General features: G+C 41.9%; 2 protein-coding genes across 6 annotated transcripts; both read right to left on the bottom strand.

Moving 5' to 3' along the window:
- Nucleotides 1-3,084: 3,084 nt before the first annotated feature.
- On the bottom strand, nucleotides 3,085-6,862 carry LOC308074284 (sperm microtubule associated protein 2-like). Of its 2 annotated transcripts, none has more exons than XM_080413670.1 (6): nucleotides 6,699-6,862; nucleotides 6,468-6,529; nucleotides 6,307-6,373; nucleotides 5,827-5,953; nucleotides 5,459-5,618; nucleotides 3,085-4,294 (listed from the first exon to the last, which is right to left on the bottom strand). In XM_080413670.1, the coding sequence occupies exons 1-6, from the start codon at nucleotides 6,758-6,760 to the stop codon at nucleotides 4,053-4,055; spliced, it is 720 nt and encodes a 239-aa protein (XP_080269796.1). In that variant the 5' UTR covers nucleotides 6,761-6,862; the 3' UTR covers nucleotides 3,085-4,052. The 2 variants fall into 2 exon arrangements, with proteins under 2 accessions (XP_080269796.1, XP_080269797.1); XM_080413671.1 differs by having other exon boundaries at nucleotides 4,158-4,294; nucleotides 5,425-5,618.
- A 1,639-nt stretch (nucleotides 6,863-8,501) lies between these two features.
- On the bottom strand, nucleotides 8,502-18,895 carry LOC308074859 (SH2 domain-containing adapter protein F-like). 4 transcript variants are annotated; one of them, XM_080414355.1, is made up of 8 exons: nucleotides 18,730-18,895; nucleotides 17,704-17,947; nucleotides 17,420-17,521; nucleotides 16,965-17,121; nucleotides 16,353-16,610; nucleotides 14,096-14,276; nucleotides 12,457-12,576; nucleotides 8,502-10,322 (listed from the first exon to the last, which is right to left on the bottom strand). In XM_080414355.1, exons 2-8 carry the CDS (start codon nucleotides 17,941-17,943, stop codon nucleotides 10,136-10,138), a joined length of 1,245 nt encoding a protein of 414 aa, XP_080270481.1. In that variant the 5' UTR covers nucleotides 17,944-17,947; nucleotides 18,730-18,895; the 3' UTR covers nucleotides 8,502-10,135. The 4 variants fall into 4 exon arrangements, with proteins under 4 accessions (XP_080270481.1, XP_080270482.1, XP_080270480.1 ...); XM_080414356.1 differs by having other exon boundaries at nucleotides 18,824-18,859; XM_080414354.1 differs by lacking the exon at nucleotides 18,730-18,895 and adding an exon at nucleotides 18,297-18,360.
- Nucleotides 18,896-18,972: the final 77 nt, after the last annotated feature.

The following is an 18,972-nucleotide window of genomic DNA, read 5'->3' on the forward strand; positions in this document are numbered from 1 at the left end:
TTCCGAATCAACTGTAGTTGTCTGATAGATTCATTATGGAGACCTGTAAACTCTGTAACAACTAGTCAAATCTACTGAAGGTGAATGTATGGACAAGTTTTTCCAAGTCTTGCTGAGACATGTCCTTTAATCCTTGATAGTGATAGTGATAGTGATGTGGTGATAGTGGGCTGACTTTGTAAGTGTGTTAATGTGGCTGTTTAAATTCAGGTCAGAGTCTACACCAAGATTTCTGGCTTGGGTTGTGATTTCTAACATTATCTGATTGAAGCTGCAGCACTGACTTTTAATCGTTCTTCCTGGGCACCAAAAACACAATTATTGCAGTTTTGTCTTTGTTTAACTGAAGAAAATCCTGGCACGTCCAAGTACAGTAGTTGGTGGTTCTGTGTGGACTATCGGCAGCTGAACGCTGTGACACACAAAGACCTGCTGTCCCATATTGATGATGAGCTCGACCACATCACCAGTTGTCTAGCTGGTTCAGCTTGCTGGATCTCCGCAGCAGCCGGTACTGGCAGGTGGAGCTGTCTCTTTGATAGCAAGGGCTTGAGGTATCTCAGAGCCCTGAGGATTTCCCCTGCCCTGAACAAAGGACAAGAACAAAATAATAAAACAAATGCTGCATTCAATCTGTAAAAATCCTGTGCAGTTGAACAATGTTACCTACTGTACACAAATGTACAGATAAGTGTAATTGATGTATACTGTATGAATACTTTCTGCACATTCAAGAAATTGTGATTCTAAATAATTTCCCTATTCTGCACATCTGCCATTGCTGCTAAAGAGATTGTACCATACCTGCCATAATTAACTGTACTTTTTAACTGAATTTTTAATTTAATCTATGTTTTCTATTTTCTACATTTCTATTATTATTGTTACTAGTATTATTATCTTATTATTATGGTATTAGTACAGTCTTTGTGGAAGATGTCCCACCAACATTTTGCTGCTGTAAAAGATAAAGCCCTCTTGATTCTTGGTATGTGTTTATAGAGATTTTATGCATTATCCATACCGGGCTTTAGCATGCTACTGTGTTGTTTGTATCTGTTTCTGTGTTGAATAAACAAATCTCCCTGTGGAAAATTAAGTCTTATCTAATCTAATCAAAGGCCTCCTGCACCGCAGCTGGCAGGCACCTGAGGTGGGAAGTGATGTACAACAGCTCCTGGTGCCCCTCTGTTTCCATGCTGAAGTAATCCAGCTGGTCTATGCCTCGGTGGGGGCAGGCAAATTTAGGGCCTATAAGACCCTGTGACAACTCTGGGCTCAGTTCTACAGGACAAATTTCAGACAGGACATAGAACTGTGTGTCCACCACAAGTACAACTGCTGCACTACTCAGAATGGTCCTACGTGGCGGTCACATGCTCCACTACAACCATACCAGATGGAAGGCCCTCTGAAGCGTGTGGAGGTTGACATCCTGGGTCGTTTTCCTGTCGCAGACCACACTACATTTACAATGTACACAGTGTAGTTTTATGTACACTGTGCAGCACTTTGAATTGCCTTGTTGAAATGTGCTATCATATACAGTATTAGGATTGCCTTGTGGGTGGACGGTGGTGGTGGTGGTGGTGGTACATAGCTCGGGAGAAGGACATCAAAGCACAGGAGTCACATATTAGAAGTATAGGCATTCATTAAAGAATGGTAACTTCACCTCCTTTCTTATGCACTCTTAACTCATACAATTTTAGTTGGCAGGGGTTGACTCCATAACAACTGCACTGTTAAAAAGATGAAATAAAGATTGTGCTTGATAATGAAATCATTGGTTAAATGCGTTTTTCTTGACAAACATCTGAGGTGATATGCCTCATCACATCTGGGACTTTGGGTCTGGTGTGTGGGATACTGTTATTTCCTGTACTGGACTATGGTGACATCATTTACCAGAACACCTCTGAAACACATTCCTCCATTCCTTAAATGTTGTCTATAATAGTATTTGTAGATTTGTCCTTTATTGTACGCATCATTGTTATGTGTTATGTATGATTAATTGAACTGGTTATCAAGCTAGGAGACATTTTCATTGGTTGCTTTACGCCTTCAAATGTTTTTACTTTAATTATCTTACATACTTAACAGTTTTTCGAGCCCTTCACATCAACATATTCTCTTAGACATACTCAACATCTTTTTTTCATTGTGCCCAGCATTTCTAAAGAAATAGTGAGACATGCTTTTAAGTTAGACTTAGAAGTAAGACTTCTTTGCTGGTTCACCTTACATCTAGCTGTTCTTGTTTCTGATTGTATTTTTTTATTTACTTACTTATTTTATTTCTAAGATGTTTGTTTATTTGAATTGATTGTTTTATTTTGATCAAAATTGTATTCAAATTTAAATAATTTCTAAAGGTTGCTGATACTGACGTAGTGGGGTTTGAGATGGTGGAAGAGCCTTTATGTGTATGTCCTTGATTTGTTTTGTTCTGTGTTGTTGGATTGTTTTCATGTTTTGTGTTGTGCTTTGAGGACCCCCTCGAAAATGAGATGCTGCATCTCAAGGGGCTTATCCTTCAGGATATTTAAAATAAAATAAAATACTGTGGACAGTTAAGCCCCTCCAGTAGGGCTTAAGTGCAAATGTACCCGAGAAGGACTTCCCAGCATGCCTCGGTTTATTCACTTGAAATAATTGCGCTTTCGCATGTTATTTGTGATGAAATGTGTGTGGGGTTTGTTGTTGAAACCATGGCTGATGGAGCTAGTTTTGTAGGAGCCACTTTTAATGTGAGACCTAGAATAAATAATTTCCTATATTAAGAAGTTGCCATGTCTGTTCATGCCAAACTTCAACCACCGGTAATTACAGTAATAATTACTTCTGCCCACAAATCTGTGCCTTTTTTTTAAGCTAAAGATTTAGTTTCTTTTTTTATGTTCATCATCTGTTGTTTCTCTGGGATTCACTTGCCTCAAAGGCCCTGTAGCAGCAATAAACAACAGAACAATTAGACAAATGAAGAGGGTCTCAAAGCAATAATACTAGCCAATGATAAGAGCTTGATTCAGGCCATTTATTTCAAACATTGCTTTCCAGTAATTAAAAAACACATCCTGCTTTTCCTAATAACAACACTTGCACAAGTGAAGCTAATAAAGAATACTTGATAATACTGCACAGTACATGCACTGATGCTATAGTTGCTATACTTGTGCTTAGTACATATTGCGCCATAATGTCCCGAAAATAGTTAGAAGAGTAAATGAGTAGTACAACTTACTCCCCATATTTGTTTTATTAAAGTATGATGTGTAGATGTGTAGATAAGGTATTTGTTGTTGCCCAAAGCTGTGCAGCTGGGCTGGAGGTTGATTACAGAGAGCTAAAACAAATTGCCGGGCAATAATTTCATACCCATAGTCTTATTTAGTCGCAGAAGCAATGAGAAAATAGCATTTGATCAATGCAGCAACACGGGGTAATGTACTGTATGCTGAGTTCAGTGTGGTCACTCACAGTGACAACCCTTGGCCTTGGTGACACACTGATCACACATGTAGTCCAACACTAAGTTCTGGGTTGGCTCCCTGGAAGGTGGGAGAAAACCCAGGGGAAAGCCAGGAAAGGAAGAAGGCGCACTAACTACGTAGATACACTGCAACGCGACAGCAGAGCTAATGTAGCAACACTGCAGAGCTCAAGACCCCGATGTTAGACAGGAGGGTGTGGAGGGCAGCGATTCAGGAATCCCGAGTTGGTGTTGGCTAGATATGCGCAAAAGTATACATGTGGAAATATGCAGATGTTAAAATATGCACATAATATACACGTGGAAATATACAATATTAACAGAGAGGTGTGAAGAGCATAGTGTGTGTGGCTGTTTGTTGGTAGTGGGGAAGTGGGATGTTGCTGATACTTTATAGTCGTCGTCGCCCCCCCCGCGCTTTGGATAAAGACACTATTGAAATGTGTTTGTTGGAACACCTGGCCATTGAACCTGGGTCACTGCAGAGGGGGGAGTGTTTTACCTCCACCCAGACACCCCAGAAAACACTCTTTCTGTAGCGAACAGACACCAGAGTTTATCTGGTCCTACACTTGCGGGGCAGGGGCAAACAGAGCTGGTGTAGCCGAGATGAAGGGCTGGCCGATAGGGCAGGCCGGCTAATGATGTAACGGTTGTAGCCCTCAAACAGAGCCTTTCTCTCCTTCGGATGGGACAGCGCCTGGACTCTTTCACTTGCCACTGTCTCTGTCACTGCCCTGGGGACAGGCCAGCTTGCTGGGCGCTCACCTACATACTTAGGGTGGCCTTGCTTAGGGTCTGGAAAGAGAGAGAGAGAGAGAGAGAGAGAGAGACATGAAAAACAAAGTTACCATGTAGAAGGCAAACTGAAAGTGAGCGAGCGTATACACTAGTTAGGGAAAGAGAGCACCACTAAGGGTTTCAGTTATGATCACTTTCAGAACTATAGAAACACTGACAGCCAATCAATTAACAAAGATGAGGAGACAATTATGAATAGCTAATGCTATCAAGCATTCCTAGTCCTTAATAATTAATAATTTGGGCCAGATTATATTGCATCGGGCGAGTGCCTGGGGGCACCAGCCAATTTGCCATACAATTTGTACCAACACGAAAATAATTAAAAACGTAATAGTTTTCATGGACAGAAACGGCAGATACATTAATACAATTTTAACTAAATTTAACTTTGATCTCTCTCTGTCGTTTGGGTTAGGTGTTTTCTCTCCGCTACCCCAGGTACGGGGCAGAGGGGCTATCCTTTTACCACCCCGGCCTGGGGGGGGGTTCACCCGGACTATATTTCTGGGCACACCTCCAGAAGCCACGTCACTGCATCATCATCCACAAACTGAAGGCCATGCATCCCATTCCAGGATGACATGGTCTGCAGTTCGTTCCTCTGCGCCACACTCAAATATGCATAAGAAGAATAAGTCAACTTAAATGTAGCTGCTGTTGTGCGGCATTCAGCACGACGGATGCAAGGAGAGTGGTGAGGAGAGAGATGCTGTTTGTTTCAATAAGTACATTTTGTTGCTGATACAAAATATGTTCAAAGACAATTTTACTAATCCACTCCCTTCTGGTTTTCTTTTCTCTGCACAACATACAGCAGTAGCAGGTCATCAATATCCATTTTGGGGGCTCTGACAAATCTGGAGCATGCCGCAGCATTGCCGCACGTGCATGGCACCACTGCTTACAGAACGTTCATCATCACATCACATCCTTATCGTTATAATTATCATTATAGTTATCACTCTTAACAGCTCAGTGCCCATGTGGTTAGAGTTTCCGCCCTGAGACTGGTAGGTTGGGGTTTAATCAATGAGTCATACAAAACTCTATAAACAAATGGTACCCAATGCCTCCCTGCTTGACAATCAAGCGTTGGATTGGAGGTAAATCCCTGAGCTACTTACTTTTCATTCTGGTTAGGGACAGTAAATATCTTACTAGCGAGGATCTCTATACGTGAGGATGCTTTAGTAGGCCTGTGAGATGCTGATACAGTCCTTGACTCATGGATGGTGCCTGCCAAACCTAGTTTTGTCTTGGGCTGGGCCAGCTGGCAGATCCGTGGAGTGGCCACTGCATTCAGTACGGCTCGACTCACCTGCAACCAAACAGATTGCATGAATAAAGGCTTATTTACACATCCTTGCATAACTGAGATTTTAAACCACACCGAGAAAATGTGTAAATGGACTTTAGGACTCATTTTGTTATTCCGTCCTTGAGGCAAACTCAGGAGATCATTGGTTTATGCAGACCAGAATGCATAAACCCTATATTGCCTGGTAACTGTGATCAGTTGCACTCACAGGGGCCAGCAGTGGTCGGTTGGGTTGCCAGCCAGCCACAGGGAGGCGAGGCTGAGCCAGAGAACATAAACGATCAGAGGCCTGTGTCTTCAGGGCCCACTCACTCACCACCCAAATAGGAGACACCCTGGAGAGCAAAGGAGAAGGGTAGAAAGAGGGAAGAAGTCGAGAGGATAAGAGCCAGGAGGAGAGCAAGATGAGAACGAAAATGAGCAGAACAGATAATGAAAGTGTGGAAAATGGTATGTGTCAGATAGGAGTAAGCAAAAAATGTAAAGGTTACATAAAAGATGAAAAGATAGGGAAGGTGAGATAAATAGAGAGCAGGGTAGGAAGGAAGTGGGGTGATGGCAGAAGAGGAAAGAGGAAGTGGTGACGAGAAAGATAAATAAGAGTAAGCAATTCATTGCTGACTTTGAAAGTTTTACTATAAGGAAGAAGGATTCATGTATGGGTGGATAGATAACATGAAATATTTACCTGATTTGTTTAATATCAGCATGTAATTTTTTGCCTCTACACAGCTGCGACCATCGGGGTGTTAATTCTGCAAGCAATACAATTAAGCAATTATAGAGGTGTGTGTGTATGTGTGTAGGGGGGGGGGGGTTGGGGCATGACAGGTACAAAGACAGACATACCAAATGTGGTCGTTGAGTCAGTCCTCTCTTTTGCCAGCTCATCCAGCCAGTACACAGAACGACTGGAATAGGGAGTAACCAATTAGTGATTACATGGGGAACTAATTATTGATTATACAAGGGGACAAAACAGAGAGTGAGAGATTAATAATGGTTTTGGGAGGGGGTGAATCAGTCCAAGAAAGACAGAGACGCACCGAGTGACAGATAGATAAACAGAGACAGACCTACCGATCTGGATATCTGAGCAGGTCAGGCTTTGGCTGAGCAAGCTGTTCTGTCCGAGTTGCCATGGATACTGGAGCTGAGGGGACAGAGAATCATGTAATGGTTACTTAAAACTATTCCCCTACTATGTTATTGCATGGCTTTCCCCCGACAATGCATGGTGTAAAAGCTGAAATGGATATCCAGATTTGGGTAAATTCTTTACCCTTGGAGTTAAATTAATACAGGATTTTACAGTGTGCTAAGGAAGATCCCTGTTGACTTCACTTTCCTTTCCCCACCTGCAGACTTACTACAGTGAAAGTGTATTGGCTTTTGGGGTTTGTGCATATTTACATAAGCATGATCAGTTGGATAACTTAACCTGCACAAACAGTTCTATCATTAGGACATCATTAACAAATAGCCTAAGTCAAGATACGATTCTAAATATCTATTTGTGTTCAGCACTGATAAAGACATGGAAAATAACCAATACGATTCACATTTTAATTGATTTAAATAATCAATTACATACGACTTCTAGCAGCATACCCTACTTTTAATTGTCTGTGTGATGACCTTGGTCCAAAATAGTTATCTTTGATCTCAGACTGTGGCCAAGTGTGTGACCTCAGACTATCTTGTGGGTTTTCTGTGTTTGTAGCTCTGCGTGAAGAATTAAGGCCACAGCATTACTGCGCACCACAGTAAATTCCATCCAACATCACGATTCGGAAGCCATAACCATCATTGTATGCAGCTACAACACTATACTGGCAGCTACAGTAAACGTAAAGGACCTAATTTAGTTCCATGTGCATTACAATAGTTTGCAAAACATTAAAGAAAAAAAACGTAAATGTATACATTACGGCTGCTAACTAGTAGTAGTAGCAAACTTCAAGACCAAAGAATGATTCTGTAATCAACTTTGTTACCTGTCGCTGCAGCAGCCCGAGCTCTCTGACACGACACCTGGCGGTTGCTATGGTATCAAGTAACACACACAGAGTACAATTCATAATGATGATCTCAGAAGCTGAAACATGTTCCTTCTACTCTCTGAGTCAATGATAGAACAATGATTCTCCTACCATCGGCGTAATAAACTGCAGCATGCTAAAAAGGGCCATTTTCCTGTAACAGTCTTCAGAACCATACTAGCAAATTATTAACCACTTGGTTGACCAGGGTCCCTCAGGGCACTATACTAGGCCCCCTATTTGTTCCCTCTACACCAAATCGTCTCGCAGAAAATAGTCAGTCTAGATCTAGAGAAGGTCACAACACGTTGTGTTGCCAACGCGTTGAAACGCAACGTGTTGAAGATTGGCTCTTTTTATATTCACTCCCAGAATAGGGACGCTAGGTTTCATGTTGTTAATGTGACTAAAGGGAAATGCTAACATTATTGTAGAAAAACTATGATCTACAAAGAGCTTCAAGTTGCAATATGTACATTTCATGTCCTAAATGTCATGTCCTATCCAAGATTTGTGAGAGACCAAACTTCTACTGCACTTCTAAGATGGAAGAGCTTGGTCAGGGGATATACTCCAGTTAGGAGCTTGAGGCAGTGAACCAGTGGGTGTCTTACCCGAAAAAGGTAATGTCACGTCATGTCAAGATAAAGGTTTTACTAAAAGCATAGGGGACCATTTGTTGCTTTGTAGGTCTATCTGCTCTGGAAGGCCCTGGTTGAGGACCATAGGCTAGCAAAACCAGCATCGTATCGCACATCTCATCATAAAACCCGGCATTCAAAAAAGCCTTTGTAGTTTGTACAGGTCTATTATTCACAAAAATGATAACACCCATTTTAAAAACAAATACAACACTTTATTTCCAACAGACATTTAAAATTGTATAAAACAGCACAGTAAAGAATCTACCAAAGCTTCTGTAATACTCATTATCATAAAGCGACAAGCTTTTTTTAATATAATACTGTAGTTATTCTCTACACTAGTATTGCAGGAGATTGTTGCCGTGCTAAGCTAACTAACTCATGTGCCTTTGTCTTTATGATTACCCGTTACTGCCGTGGCGTTCACGCATGACAATAATTGAGTGGGGAAACCTAACAGGACATGTGGCTACAGCATCATATCACATTCACAGGCCTTTCTTAAACAGGCTCAGATACCCACAGGCAAATAGAAGGCTGGGGTTAAGACCGGGGTTATAATGTAGTGTTGGGTTGGCATCAGGAATGAATACTCAGGTGACACGGCAGTGCAGTTAATCTAACTTGACTTGGCAGTTCAATACTCAAGAACAATCTCCAGAGAACAGAGATTTCCATTTGACTCTAGAAACAAATGGAAGTCTCAAGAAATAAGATATAAGCCTTCTTATATATGGTGTCTCTTGAGAGAGAAATTCTGACTAGACCTAAAAATATTTATCTAACCAATTGTGATCATCATCACCAATGGTCAGTCCAATGGTAATAAGATGCATGGGATTCAGTGACAATACAAGTTCACAGGCACAAGTCCATGAGGTGTTGAGCACTCTTTGCCGAGCTGCCAATGTGGTCAATTGGGATATGGTAAACAGGAAAGGAAAAGGTGGCACCAAAACATTCTGCTCTCATGTACGGTACAAGACAAATGAAGCCGTATGATTCTTAAAGGCGAATGAGCAAAGGGTCATAATTGGCATCTTGTAGTAGAGTTTCATTCCAAAATGAGGCATTCGTCATTTGAAATATTTAAAAGGACCATACCGGTCTAAACTCATGTTATTGTCTACTCACAGCTTTGTCCATATTGTACATACATTTCATAGTTCATAAGCTTTTCTCCAGGCACTATTTTTGGCTAGACTTTTCAAATCAATACACGCTTTAAAATGCATTAAAACGCAGTGATTATTAGGTGATTATGACAATAATGTTGGCAAAGAAAATGGCGCACAATTGTGTGTTGGATTACCTGTCTCAAGGAAGTTTGAGTTAATTTTCATCCAACACGCCAGACCACCGTTATGGTCCTTTAATGCTTACTAAACCAATAATACATGAGTCATGGTAGGCTACTGTATATCATGATTATATCACAGCTACGGATGTTGTTGGCACAACGGGAAGCGGAGTGCCTTACATGCCAGTAGCCATGATATAATACAATATATCACAGTCTCGAATGTATTATTGCTTTTACAACAGTTGCCAGCAATTAGCAGCTAGATTCACCCACAACTTCAACCAAAAATGTTAACTAAAAACTACTGTAGCTGCGTTTCAATTTGGAGTTCCAATTTGAACAATTTGTGTTACAGTCCGATAATGTTGACATAAAAACTAGTATAGTGAGTGTGTGTGTGTGTGTGTGTGTGTGTGTGTGTGTGTGTGTGTGTGTGTGTGTGTGTAGGGGGGCACTAGCCATTCTGCCATTTTTTCAGAATGAAACTCCTCAGTATTCAGTAGCACCAGGAGAAACTGTTTGTGTGTGTCAGAGCGTCTGCACTATGACTGGGTACAGTAGAGACATGTGCTCAGCTCCTCTGATAGGCAGCTTGTGGGTGGTGTAGTAGTGGATGACCTCAGGGATGGTAGAGAAAGGAGGGCTGTTCTCCCCAAGGACGTAGCACCCATCCTCAGTCCGACTGAACTTCATGTGCATGAAGCCTTTACAGCTCCTGTGAGAGAGAGGGGTGGTGGTTCAGTAAATAATTACATAAAACACAGGACATGAAGTCCTTGACAATAAAGACTGACTGAAACACAATGTCCCTTCTCTAAATGTTTAACCACTTAAACCCTATAATATAGGGCTCTATGCTAGTATATTTTCTGTTTTCGCTCTACATTGAATATCTTCGCAGAAAATTGCAGATCTACAAGCTTACAACACGTCGCCTTGCGACACGTAAGCTTGTAGATCTGCCATTTCTGTGAAAGTTTTCCCTCAGAATATGGATCCTGGTAGTGATGTGCGGGTCGGGTTTTTTCATGACCCGCCCCGCGGGTTGAGCCCCGCGGCCGTACCTATAATTCTGTAAAATCATGAAGGTTAGAAAATAATCTTCAAGTATACACCCCAAGTGTATTCAAACAGTTTTATTGTTATTATTCTTATTACGAATAAAGACAAAACAAGAGCATGTGATTTTTTTTTGTGTGTGTGAGAGCGGCTGACCCGGTCGCCTGCAGCCCGCATAATTGCCTCTGAAATCCTGACTCGACCACCCGCGCCGCGGGTTGACCCGCGGGTTACGGGTCGGCCCGCTCATCACTAGATCCTGGGGTTTCTTGAGTTAGTTACGTTTATCAGAAATAAAGAAGCATCGGGTGGTACAGGGATGTTCTACAGTACGCAAGTGAGACCCCACTACCCCACAACAGCAACCCATTGATATGTGCTGATACTTTCCTGTGTCATGCACCAAAAATAGGCAGATCTACAAGCTCACAATGAAAAGTTTTCTCCACTGCTGGGATTGAGTTGGGAGTGCAGTGCATTAGATACCCAATATGTGCTCACTGCTCATCAAAATACGATGGCCATTGAACCCATCCTTAATGTAATTGATGTTGTGCCTAAGCCTTAATTATTAGCTACTTGGCAAGAAAGCATCACCTGTTGGGTTTATTGGTAATTGCCATGGTTGTGTTTATTGGTAACAAAACAATATTGGGTGGTCGGAATGCCCCCTAGTGGACAGAAGGTACATACAACCACGTACTTATAGCCTGCACTGGGCCTATAATAGGCATGACATAAGCTTGTAAAGGTACCTGACAGTAGGCTAAATTTGGGCATTAAAGAATTTAACACACACATACAAAACATAGGGTATTCAACCAAAATGTGGAATGCCCCGACACCATCCTTTAAAAAATGTGGATCACTGGCTCTTTCAAAACAGGCCTGAAAATCCATCTTTCAGGAGACCACAATTTTCACCAAAGAAAGGTTCACTGCCGACATGTTGCCCTTTTCTCCTTTGTACATATAGTGTTTTATATTTGTTGATGATATGTATTATTGTGTTCTTTTTATGCTATGTTAATGCATTTAAAGGAGAATTCCGGACAAATTAAGTGTTATCTTTGATGTCTCGTTACTCACCTACCGATGTGAAAAGTAGCGTTCTTTTTTTTCATATATTCCCCTGTCGTCATTTTTTAAACACCCTCCGTTGTCATAATGGGAGCCGCTGGGTTAGTGAAGTTCGTCTATTATAACCGACGCAAAGTTGTTTTTTTCACTACTAGTATTCATAGTAGAGTCTCATGATAGTCAAACATGCGTTGAAACTATCTGCGAGGCTGCCGTCAATGGCGAACGATTTAACACTGGTTGCTTGTTTCCAGATTCTGGCAACACGAGTTGCCAGGTTCTGGAAGAAACAAGCAACCAGTGTTAAATCGTTCGCCATTAACGGCAGGCTCGCAGGAATTTTCAGCGCATGTTTGACTATCATGAGACTCTACAATGAATCGTAGTAGAGAAAAAAATAACATTGCATCGGTTATAATAGACGAACTTCACTAACCCAGCGGCTCCCATTATAACAACGGAGGGTGTTTAAAAAATGACGACAGGGGAATATATGAAAAAAAAGAACGCTACTTTTCACATCGGTAGGTGAGTAACGAGACATCAAAGATAACACTTAATTTGTCCGGAATTCTCCTTTAATACATAGGACCACAATGGAAACAAGTACCCAGGACTTTTTTGTGTTATCCTTTTATGTCTAAATAGTTACACAAATGTCTGACTATACCTTGTGCCGCTTACATTTCTGACAATCAATCAAACTGTACCTGAGGGAGAGCGAGTAGTCACTGCGGCAGGTCTGGCTGTTCCTCACCAGGTAGGAGCTCTCCTTACAGAGCGTCAGCAGACTCTCAGCCTCTGCCCGGCTCAGAGCACCGTGGTACCATCTACAGAATACACATGAAGACCAACACCATTTTACATTTCAGCGATTAAACTGGTGGTCTTCTCCTGAGCGCCTTCCAATGAGCGAGCAGGTAGCAGGTTCAATGACAGGACAGATAATAACTTGGAATGGGGTCAAGTGTGGAATCAAAATTCCTTATTCCTCTTTGGTTTGAAGCCAACTAAGACATGATTGAGATAAATTAAAACTAATCTCCTACTTTAGATTTCTCTGCACCACAAGTTGATAGATCAATCTGTTACCTTTGTAATTTTTTTTAATTAATCTCCTTCTCTACTAACAGCAAAACTGGTCCCAATGTTCATCTGCATCTGTACTAATACTTTGTGCTTAAGTTAAGTGCAATAAGGAAGGAAACAGCCAAGTTAGTAATTGTACAATCCGTATAAAAAAAATATAGGCCCACAGCCTCTTCATAAGTTTGCCGGCAATTACACAAAGTATATCGACCCAGTTTCAAATTAAGTAGAGAGCTTGGTGAAGCACTGCTATGTAATTTAACCAGCAGACACAATGAAACGTGATGGCAGGTGAGGGAAAGAGATGAGCAGAGATAGCCTAAAGAAGGACTTCTTTTATGGACATGATCCCACAGAAGGAATTTGGTTCAATCAAAATAAATTAGATTTTTGTGTTCCCTCAACTGCCTTGAAATAACTGTGGGAGTCACAACAGCCCTGTCGGGACTCGGGAGGTGTCATTTAGGCCCATCAAATCAGAAATGAAGATATGTGTACAATTATTGCCACCAACTGTTATAGTACCTTTGGAGCACAGTGGCGTATTAAGGTTATTTCCTCATATCAGCTGCTAGCTAACACGCATACAGTACCTGATACTAACTGTCTCAGTAGTTTATTTTAATGAGTACAACCCATCAAAAAGCCATGCCATCCAAATGGTGTCTAGAATATTGACTTTGTGCGTAGATTAATGCCATCATCACTTTATTTTAGACCAACTTAGTTTGACATCCCTAAAACGCTGGTTATGTTCATTTCAATAACACATTTTCACTCAATGTCAGCTAATGGATAGAAGTAAGGTTATTTAGTGTTAACAGGAAGTCATAGCTAGACACAGGAGATGGAAAGGAAAAAAGACATGATCGTGAATAGAGACGGGACGTTTAGAGAGATGGGATGATGATATGCAACACAGCCTCTTGAACTGAATGTAGGAACGGCGGACGTTGATGTTATATCATGTGGTCAGTTGCATTTACTGGTTGAGACACCGAGGAGGATGCTGCCACCACACCGGCTTTAACCCATTGAGACCTGAGGCCATTCTTAAAAATGTTTTCTAAATCCTAACAGTTTTTTGAAAAAAATCCTCAAAATATTTTTTCCACGATTTTTCAAAAATAGCAGATCTACAAGCTCATATCGCGGCACTCGGTGCCGCGATATGAGCTTGTATATCTGCTATTTTTGAATAGCCAAAGAAATCTAAAGTGACACAGATGCGTTCCGGGTATTAATGGGTTAAAGACTTACACTTGTCTCTCCAGTGGCAGAGTTGGGTCCACTCTCTCCCCCAGGACTGGAGGAGTATCACCAATCATACGGAGGGTGGCCAACCCTCCAGTGACTGTGGTGGATGTAGGGCTGGTTCTGGGTTGCCTGGTCTGGTCTGTTTGGGCTCGTGAGCGCTCCCTCTCGGCCCCTTCAAACTGAACTGTCGATAGACAAAGAAAAAGGGTTAGGAGCATAACTAATGAAGAGAAATAAATCCCACAAAATATGTTTGTGGGAGGAGTCCGAAGAACAACATCAACGAGGCAAGCAGCAGATGGGCAAATTTACAATTTACGGAGGCAAAGTGGCGTGTTTTTCCTGGCTTGCCAGAGTGGTACTTTGGGGACACACTGGCCCTCATTTATCAACGGAGCGTATAAACCGGCTTATATTTTTCCATATATTCGGCCGTACACCAACGTCGAAGTCACATTTATCAACGAATCCTACACAGCCAATCCTGGCGTACATCAGGTCGGAGCTTTGATAAATCTCACGTCTGAAAACGAGCGCCATTTAAATAACACGCCCTTAAATATTCTGGAAACACCCCGATTTTACGACATGAAGAACCGAAAATAAAGAGTTTTGCCGCCTCGCTGCCTGTCTATACACACACACACACACACACACACACACACCTCTGTGTCTTTCATGTAATCCGTAGCGGTACAATCTTTGTCACGTAGGCTTGTAGCCTACATGAATGACATATTATGATACCAATCACATCACCATGAATGGGGTTTGTATATTAATTTATTTAACCCATACCGAGCAATGCACAAGCAGTCATGTAGGATATTCCCTGTGAGACTCGGACGGGCGGCAGTGACCCCGTGCTGCCACGTTAATAAGAGATTCGATCGTCAGGTTTATATCCTTAACCCAGCCAGGTTGTAGCCTATATAACTCTCTATGACATAACTCCATACCATAGGACAAGCTACTGTAAGTTTGTAGACCTCGCTGTCCATGAAAAGATGGTCGGGAGTCCCGACCGCGGGACTCCCGACGCAAAAGCGCTCGTATATTTTGAAAATAGCAGATCTACAAGCTCACAACACGTCGCGTTGTGAGCTTGCAGATCAGCTATTTTAAAATAGCCATGCAGCCAGATCTGCAAGCTTAACCGAATGACTGTTAAAGCAGTTTGTTTAAATTACTTTATAAAATGTTATATTTTCACAGGGATTATTTATTAGTGTAGATATACATTTAGGAGTGGATTATGTGTCCAGATGCCTGTCAGACAGTCAGACAATGCTGCTCCGCAGGTCTAGGATGGAATAAACGGGCGCAGCCAACGTCAACAACTGGTCTCTACCAGACGTGAGATTTCAGCTTACGGTAGGATGAAGCCCACGTCAGGATATATTGATAAATGCCGAAAGGTGCAGTGATCTCGCCGTACGCCCATTATTTGGGCTGCACCGCGTTGATAAATGAGGGTGACTATGTGTCGGTGTTGGAAGACAGGCACAAGGTGTGTCTCATCTGCAATTTTTGGTGTCAACAAAGACAACGGTTTGCACGGCCTGCTTGGACCAGGTCTACCAACGCATAACGAGGCATGCGCTCATCTATTGGTATTTTCAGTACACTTTAGTTGGCAACAGTGCATCCACATAGATATCTCCAAACATCACATAGACCAGCATTATGTTATTCTCGTTTCATTTTGGTATGAATCCCTCAATCTGGAAAAAAAACAATGACATTGTTTTTGTATTATTGTACATCCCTAAGTGGGCCCTGACCTGACATCCACTTAGGAGGATCATGCAGCAGTCTTTTTGCAAATTTTGTAAATTTGTGAATTAAGCCACACATATCACAATGCGGGGTTCAGTGGCAAAGCCACGATAAAGGCTTGATGGTGCATGTCGACTGGTGTAGAGAAGGTCTACGCCTCATTTGGCCAAATGGCAATAGCAATAATAAATACTTCACCAATAAATACAAAAGTGCCTCACAAGAGGCAAATTTTCAAGTAGGACCCAAATTTGACACTTTACGTGAGTTTCACTTTGACTTCACTTCAATGTCCTACCCTAGACTGTTCGGTCTTTCATGGCCTGCAGTTTTGTGACATCATGCATGTAGTGGCATGCGCTGTGATTGGTCTACTTTTGAGTAGACACATAACACCTACAGACAATCCCCAGTCTAGGTGGCTTGGTCTTTGGCCACGCTGTAGAAGAAATAGCACAAATCTTGAAGCCCAATATTTTACCTGCTAGTGCTTTAGAGATATTGTCTTTCTTCCACTCCCAGGGTTGGTCGTATTCATCGGCTGGCCTCTCGTCATCCTGCGGTAGCCTGCTTTCCCTGCCTTCTCCCTGACCAAACCCGACCTCGACCCCCTGGGGCTGTAGGTGTGATGGTGGAGAGGCTAGGTGGTAGTGACGAGTCCGCTCCTCATAGGGGTTGTCATACAGCTGGCCACCGTCTCCAATCCCCGGCCTGTTGTTCATTGGGCTATGCTGGAGCTCTGCACACAAAATATACAAAAACTTACTGTGTGCACAATGCACATGTGTGCACTTCCCCTGTCTCATCACACAGACACTCATAAAGCAAATAGAAACGGGGCACACGTGTGCGCTCACGCACGCACGCACAAACATAAACTTCAGGAGTGTATATTTCACTATACTGATAATGTACAAACTGCCAAAAACAAGATTCCTTCACTACCTTGCTTTTATGATTTGTCTTTTGTTTTCGCATGTTTCCAACACTTTAAGACTTGTACAAAATATTTGTCAATACTTTCCATACCAACATAGTTAATGTGTGTTAACAAATTAGATACAGTTTAAACATAAATTATGAGCTAACTGACCAGAGATGATCCTCTGGGCCTCAAATGGCTCCATATAGCTGCACCAGTCCGGTGGTGCAGATTTGTGCTCCCAGTCAGGCCTGATCCTCGGATCTGGACGGGCGTCAAATGGGTCAGAGTAGTCTGTGTCCCCTACTGCTGGGGCAGATGGAACCACCTAGAGAGAGAGAGACAGAGAAAGAGAGAGAGGGAGAGAGACAAACAAAAGGATGGGCAGAAAGCAAATTAAGTAGCGCAATGTGACAGATTTAATTGTGCCAAGCTGATGAGCCAGGACAATATGTGTGTGTGCATGTGTGCTGGCATGGGCATGTATTCAGAGATGTATTCAGAGAATAAATGAGGCTCTTTTCTACTATTCTGGGAGAGAAGAAAGAAAGTTTAAGAGAACATATGAAGACTGAGTGCGGTAGAAACATGCTCTGGAAAGTAAAGCAGCATCATACAGTACTTACAGGTTCCTCTTGAACAGTCACAGGGCTGAGAGGGACCTTACAGCGACCAAACTCCTGGGAGTCCACTTTGATGAGTCTATGTTTGGGTGACACTATTTTCACCTAGAACACGACGCATTAGTGAGCGGAAACACATTCACAAATCAATCATACAGTACATCCCTTCAAGAAAAAACAAATCACTGTAGTGCTCCCTCTCTGGAGACTTCTACTCTCAGGATCTGCAGCGCAGCATAACACTGAATACATGAACATTGCTTTGAAAACGTACATATTATTCATACCTCCACACCATTAGGCAGAACTGAACCGAACGCAGGGAAAGAGGGCAGGCTCACTGTGGCGCTACAGGAGTTGTAGCTGCCTTTCTGCTTGTCAGACGTCTGGTAGGGGTCCTCGAAGTCCAATTCCTTCTGAGCTCTGTAAGCCTTCAGAAACTCACTCTCTGTGTAATCTGGCCTCGGGGGCTGTGGAGGATCGCGCCGGCTGCCAAGGTTTAAGTAGCCCTTCAACCACTTTGCCATGGATCTAGGAAGTGTGAAGAAAACAGATTGCACAGGATTTGTATGATGATGATGATGACGATGACAGAGAGGATGGAAATTATGTCCTGCTTTTTTTTATTTTTGTTTGTACATAATGTTATCTTTAGCTGTATTTTTGTATTTATGTTTGAACTGTGGTGCCACTATATATGACTATGAATACCAAGGACCTCATTGGAAACAAGACCGCAAGGACTTTTTTGAATGGACCTTTTAGACAAAGTATTTTAAATGTAACTGTGCTGTTTTCCATTTTTGCCTAATGAAATATTCAATAAATCAACCAATCAATCAAAGCAGCTCAATACCACTGAGAAACTGACTAAACTCACTGTCTGTGTCTTCGAGGAAAAAGTTGGCAGATTAAAAACATACACAATATACCATGACCATGCAAATGACCCAGTGTCAGGCACTTCTTATCAACTTATAGGCAAAGCAAAGAGCTTTAATAATGCCTTCATTTGGCAAAGTAATAAAAAAAAAAACTATATATCACTACTGCCAAAAAAACATAGCAATGAGTTAGGCGAGCTTTATCACAGTGACTTATCCATGTTAGCATAACACAAGTTTCAAGCAGTTTCAACCCATATTTTGTTATGTATATTTGCTTGCAGCTTAATACCAATAGTTAATAATAGTAATATCAATGTACGTTGTTAATAATGCATTAGTCGGTAATTTTCCAACAGCTCCATCAATAAGCTAAGGCTGTAGGCTAGGTAGCTAACGTTGTAGTGTTATTATGGTGTTTTGTCTCACCCTCCTTGCCCTGTCGGTACCCCGTACCAGTTGTATTTGTGTTATATCAACATCCAGAGTTTTATATTTATATACATTTATGAATGAAACATACTTTTCCTATTCAACAACCGCCTGCTCTGTAACCAAGCAGGTCGGCAAACTAATGCTACTAGCTAGCTAATGCTAACCCAGGCCAGTGTTGTTGCCAGGTGTTGCGAGAGAAACAAGCAACCGGGTCTATGAAAACAAGCCCTGAAGAAG

This window comes from Gymnoscopelus braueri, assembly GCF_963280865.1.
Source record: "Gymnoscopelus braueri genome assembly, chromosome: 19".
Lineage (NCBI taxonomy): Eukaryota > Metazoa > Chordata > Actinopteri > Myctophiformes > Myctophidae > Gymnoscopelus > Gymnoscopelus braueri.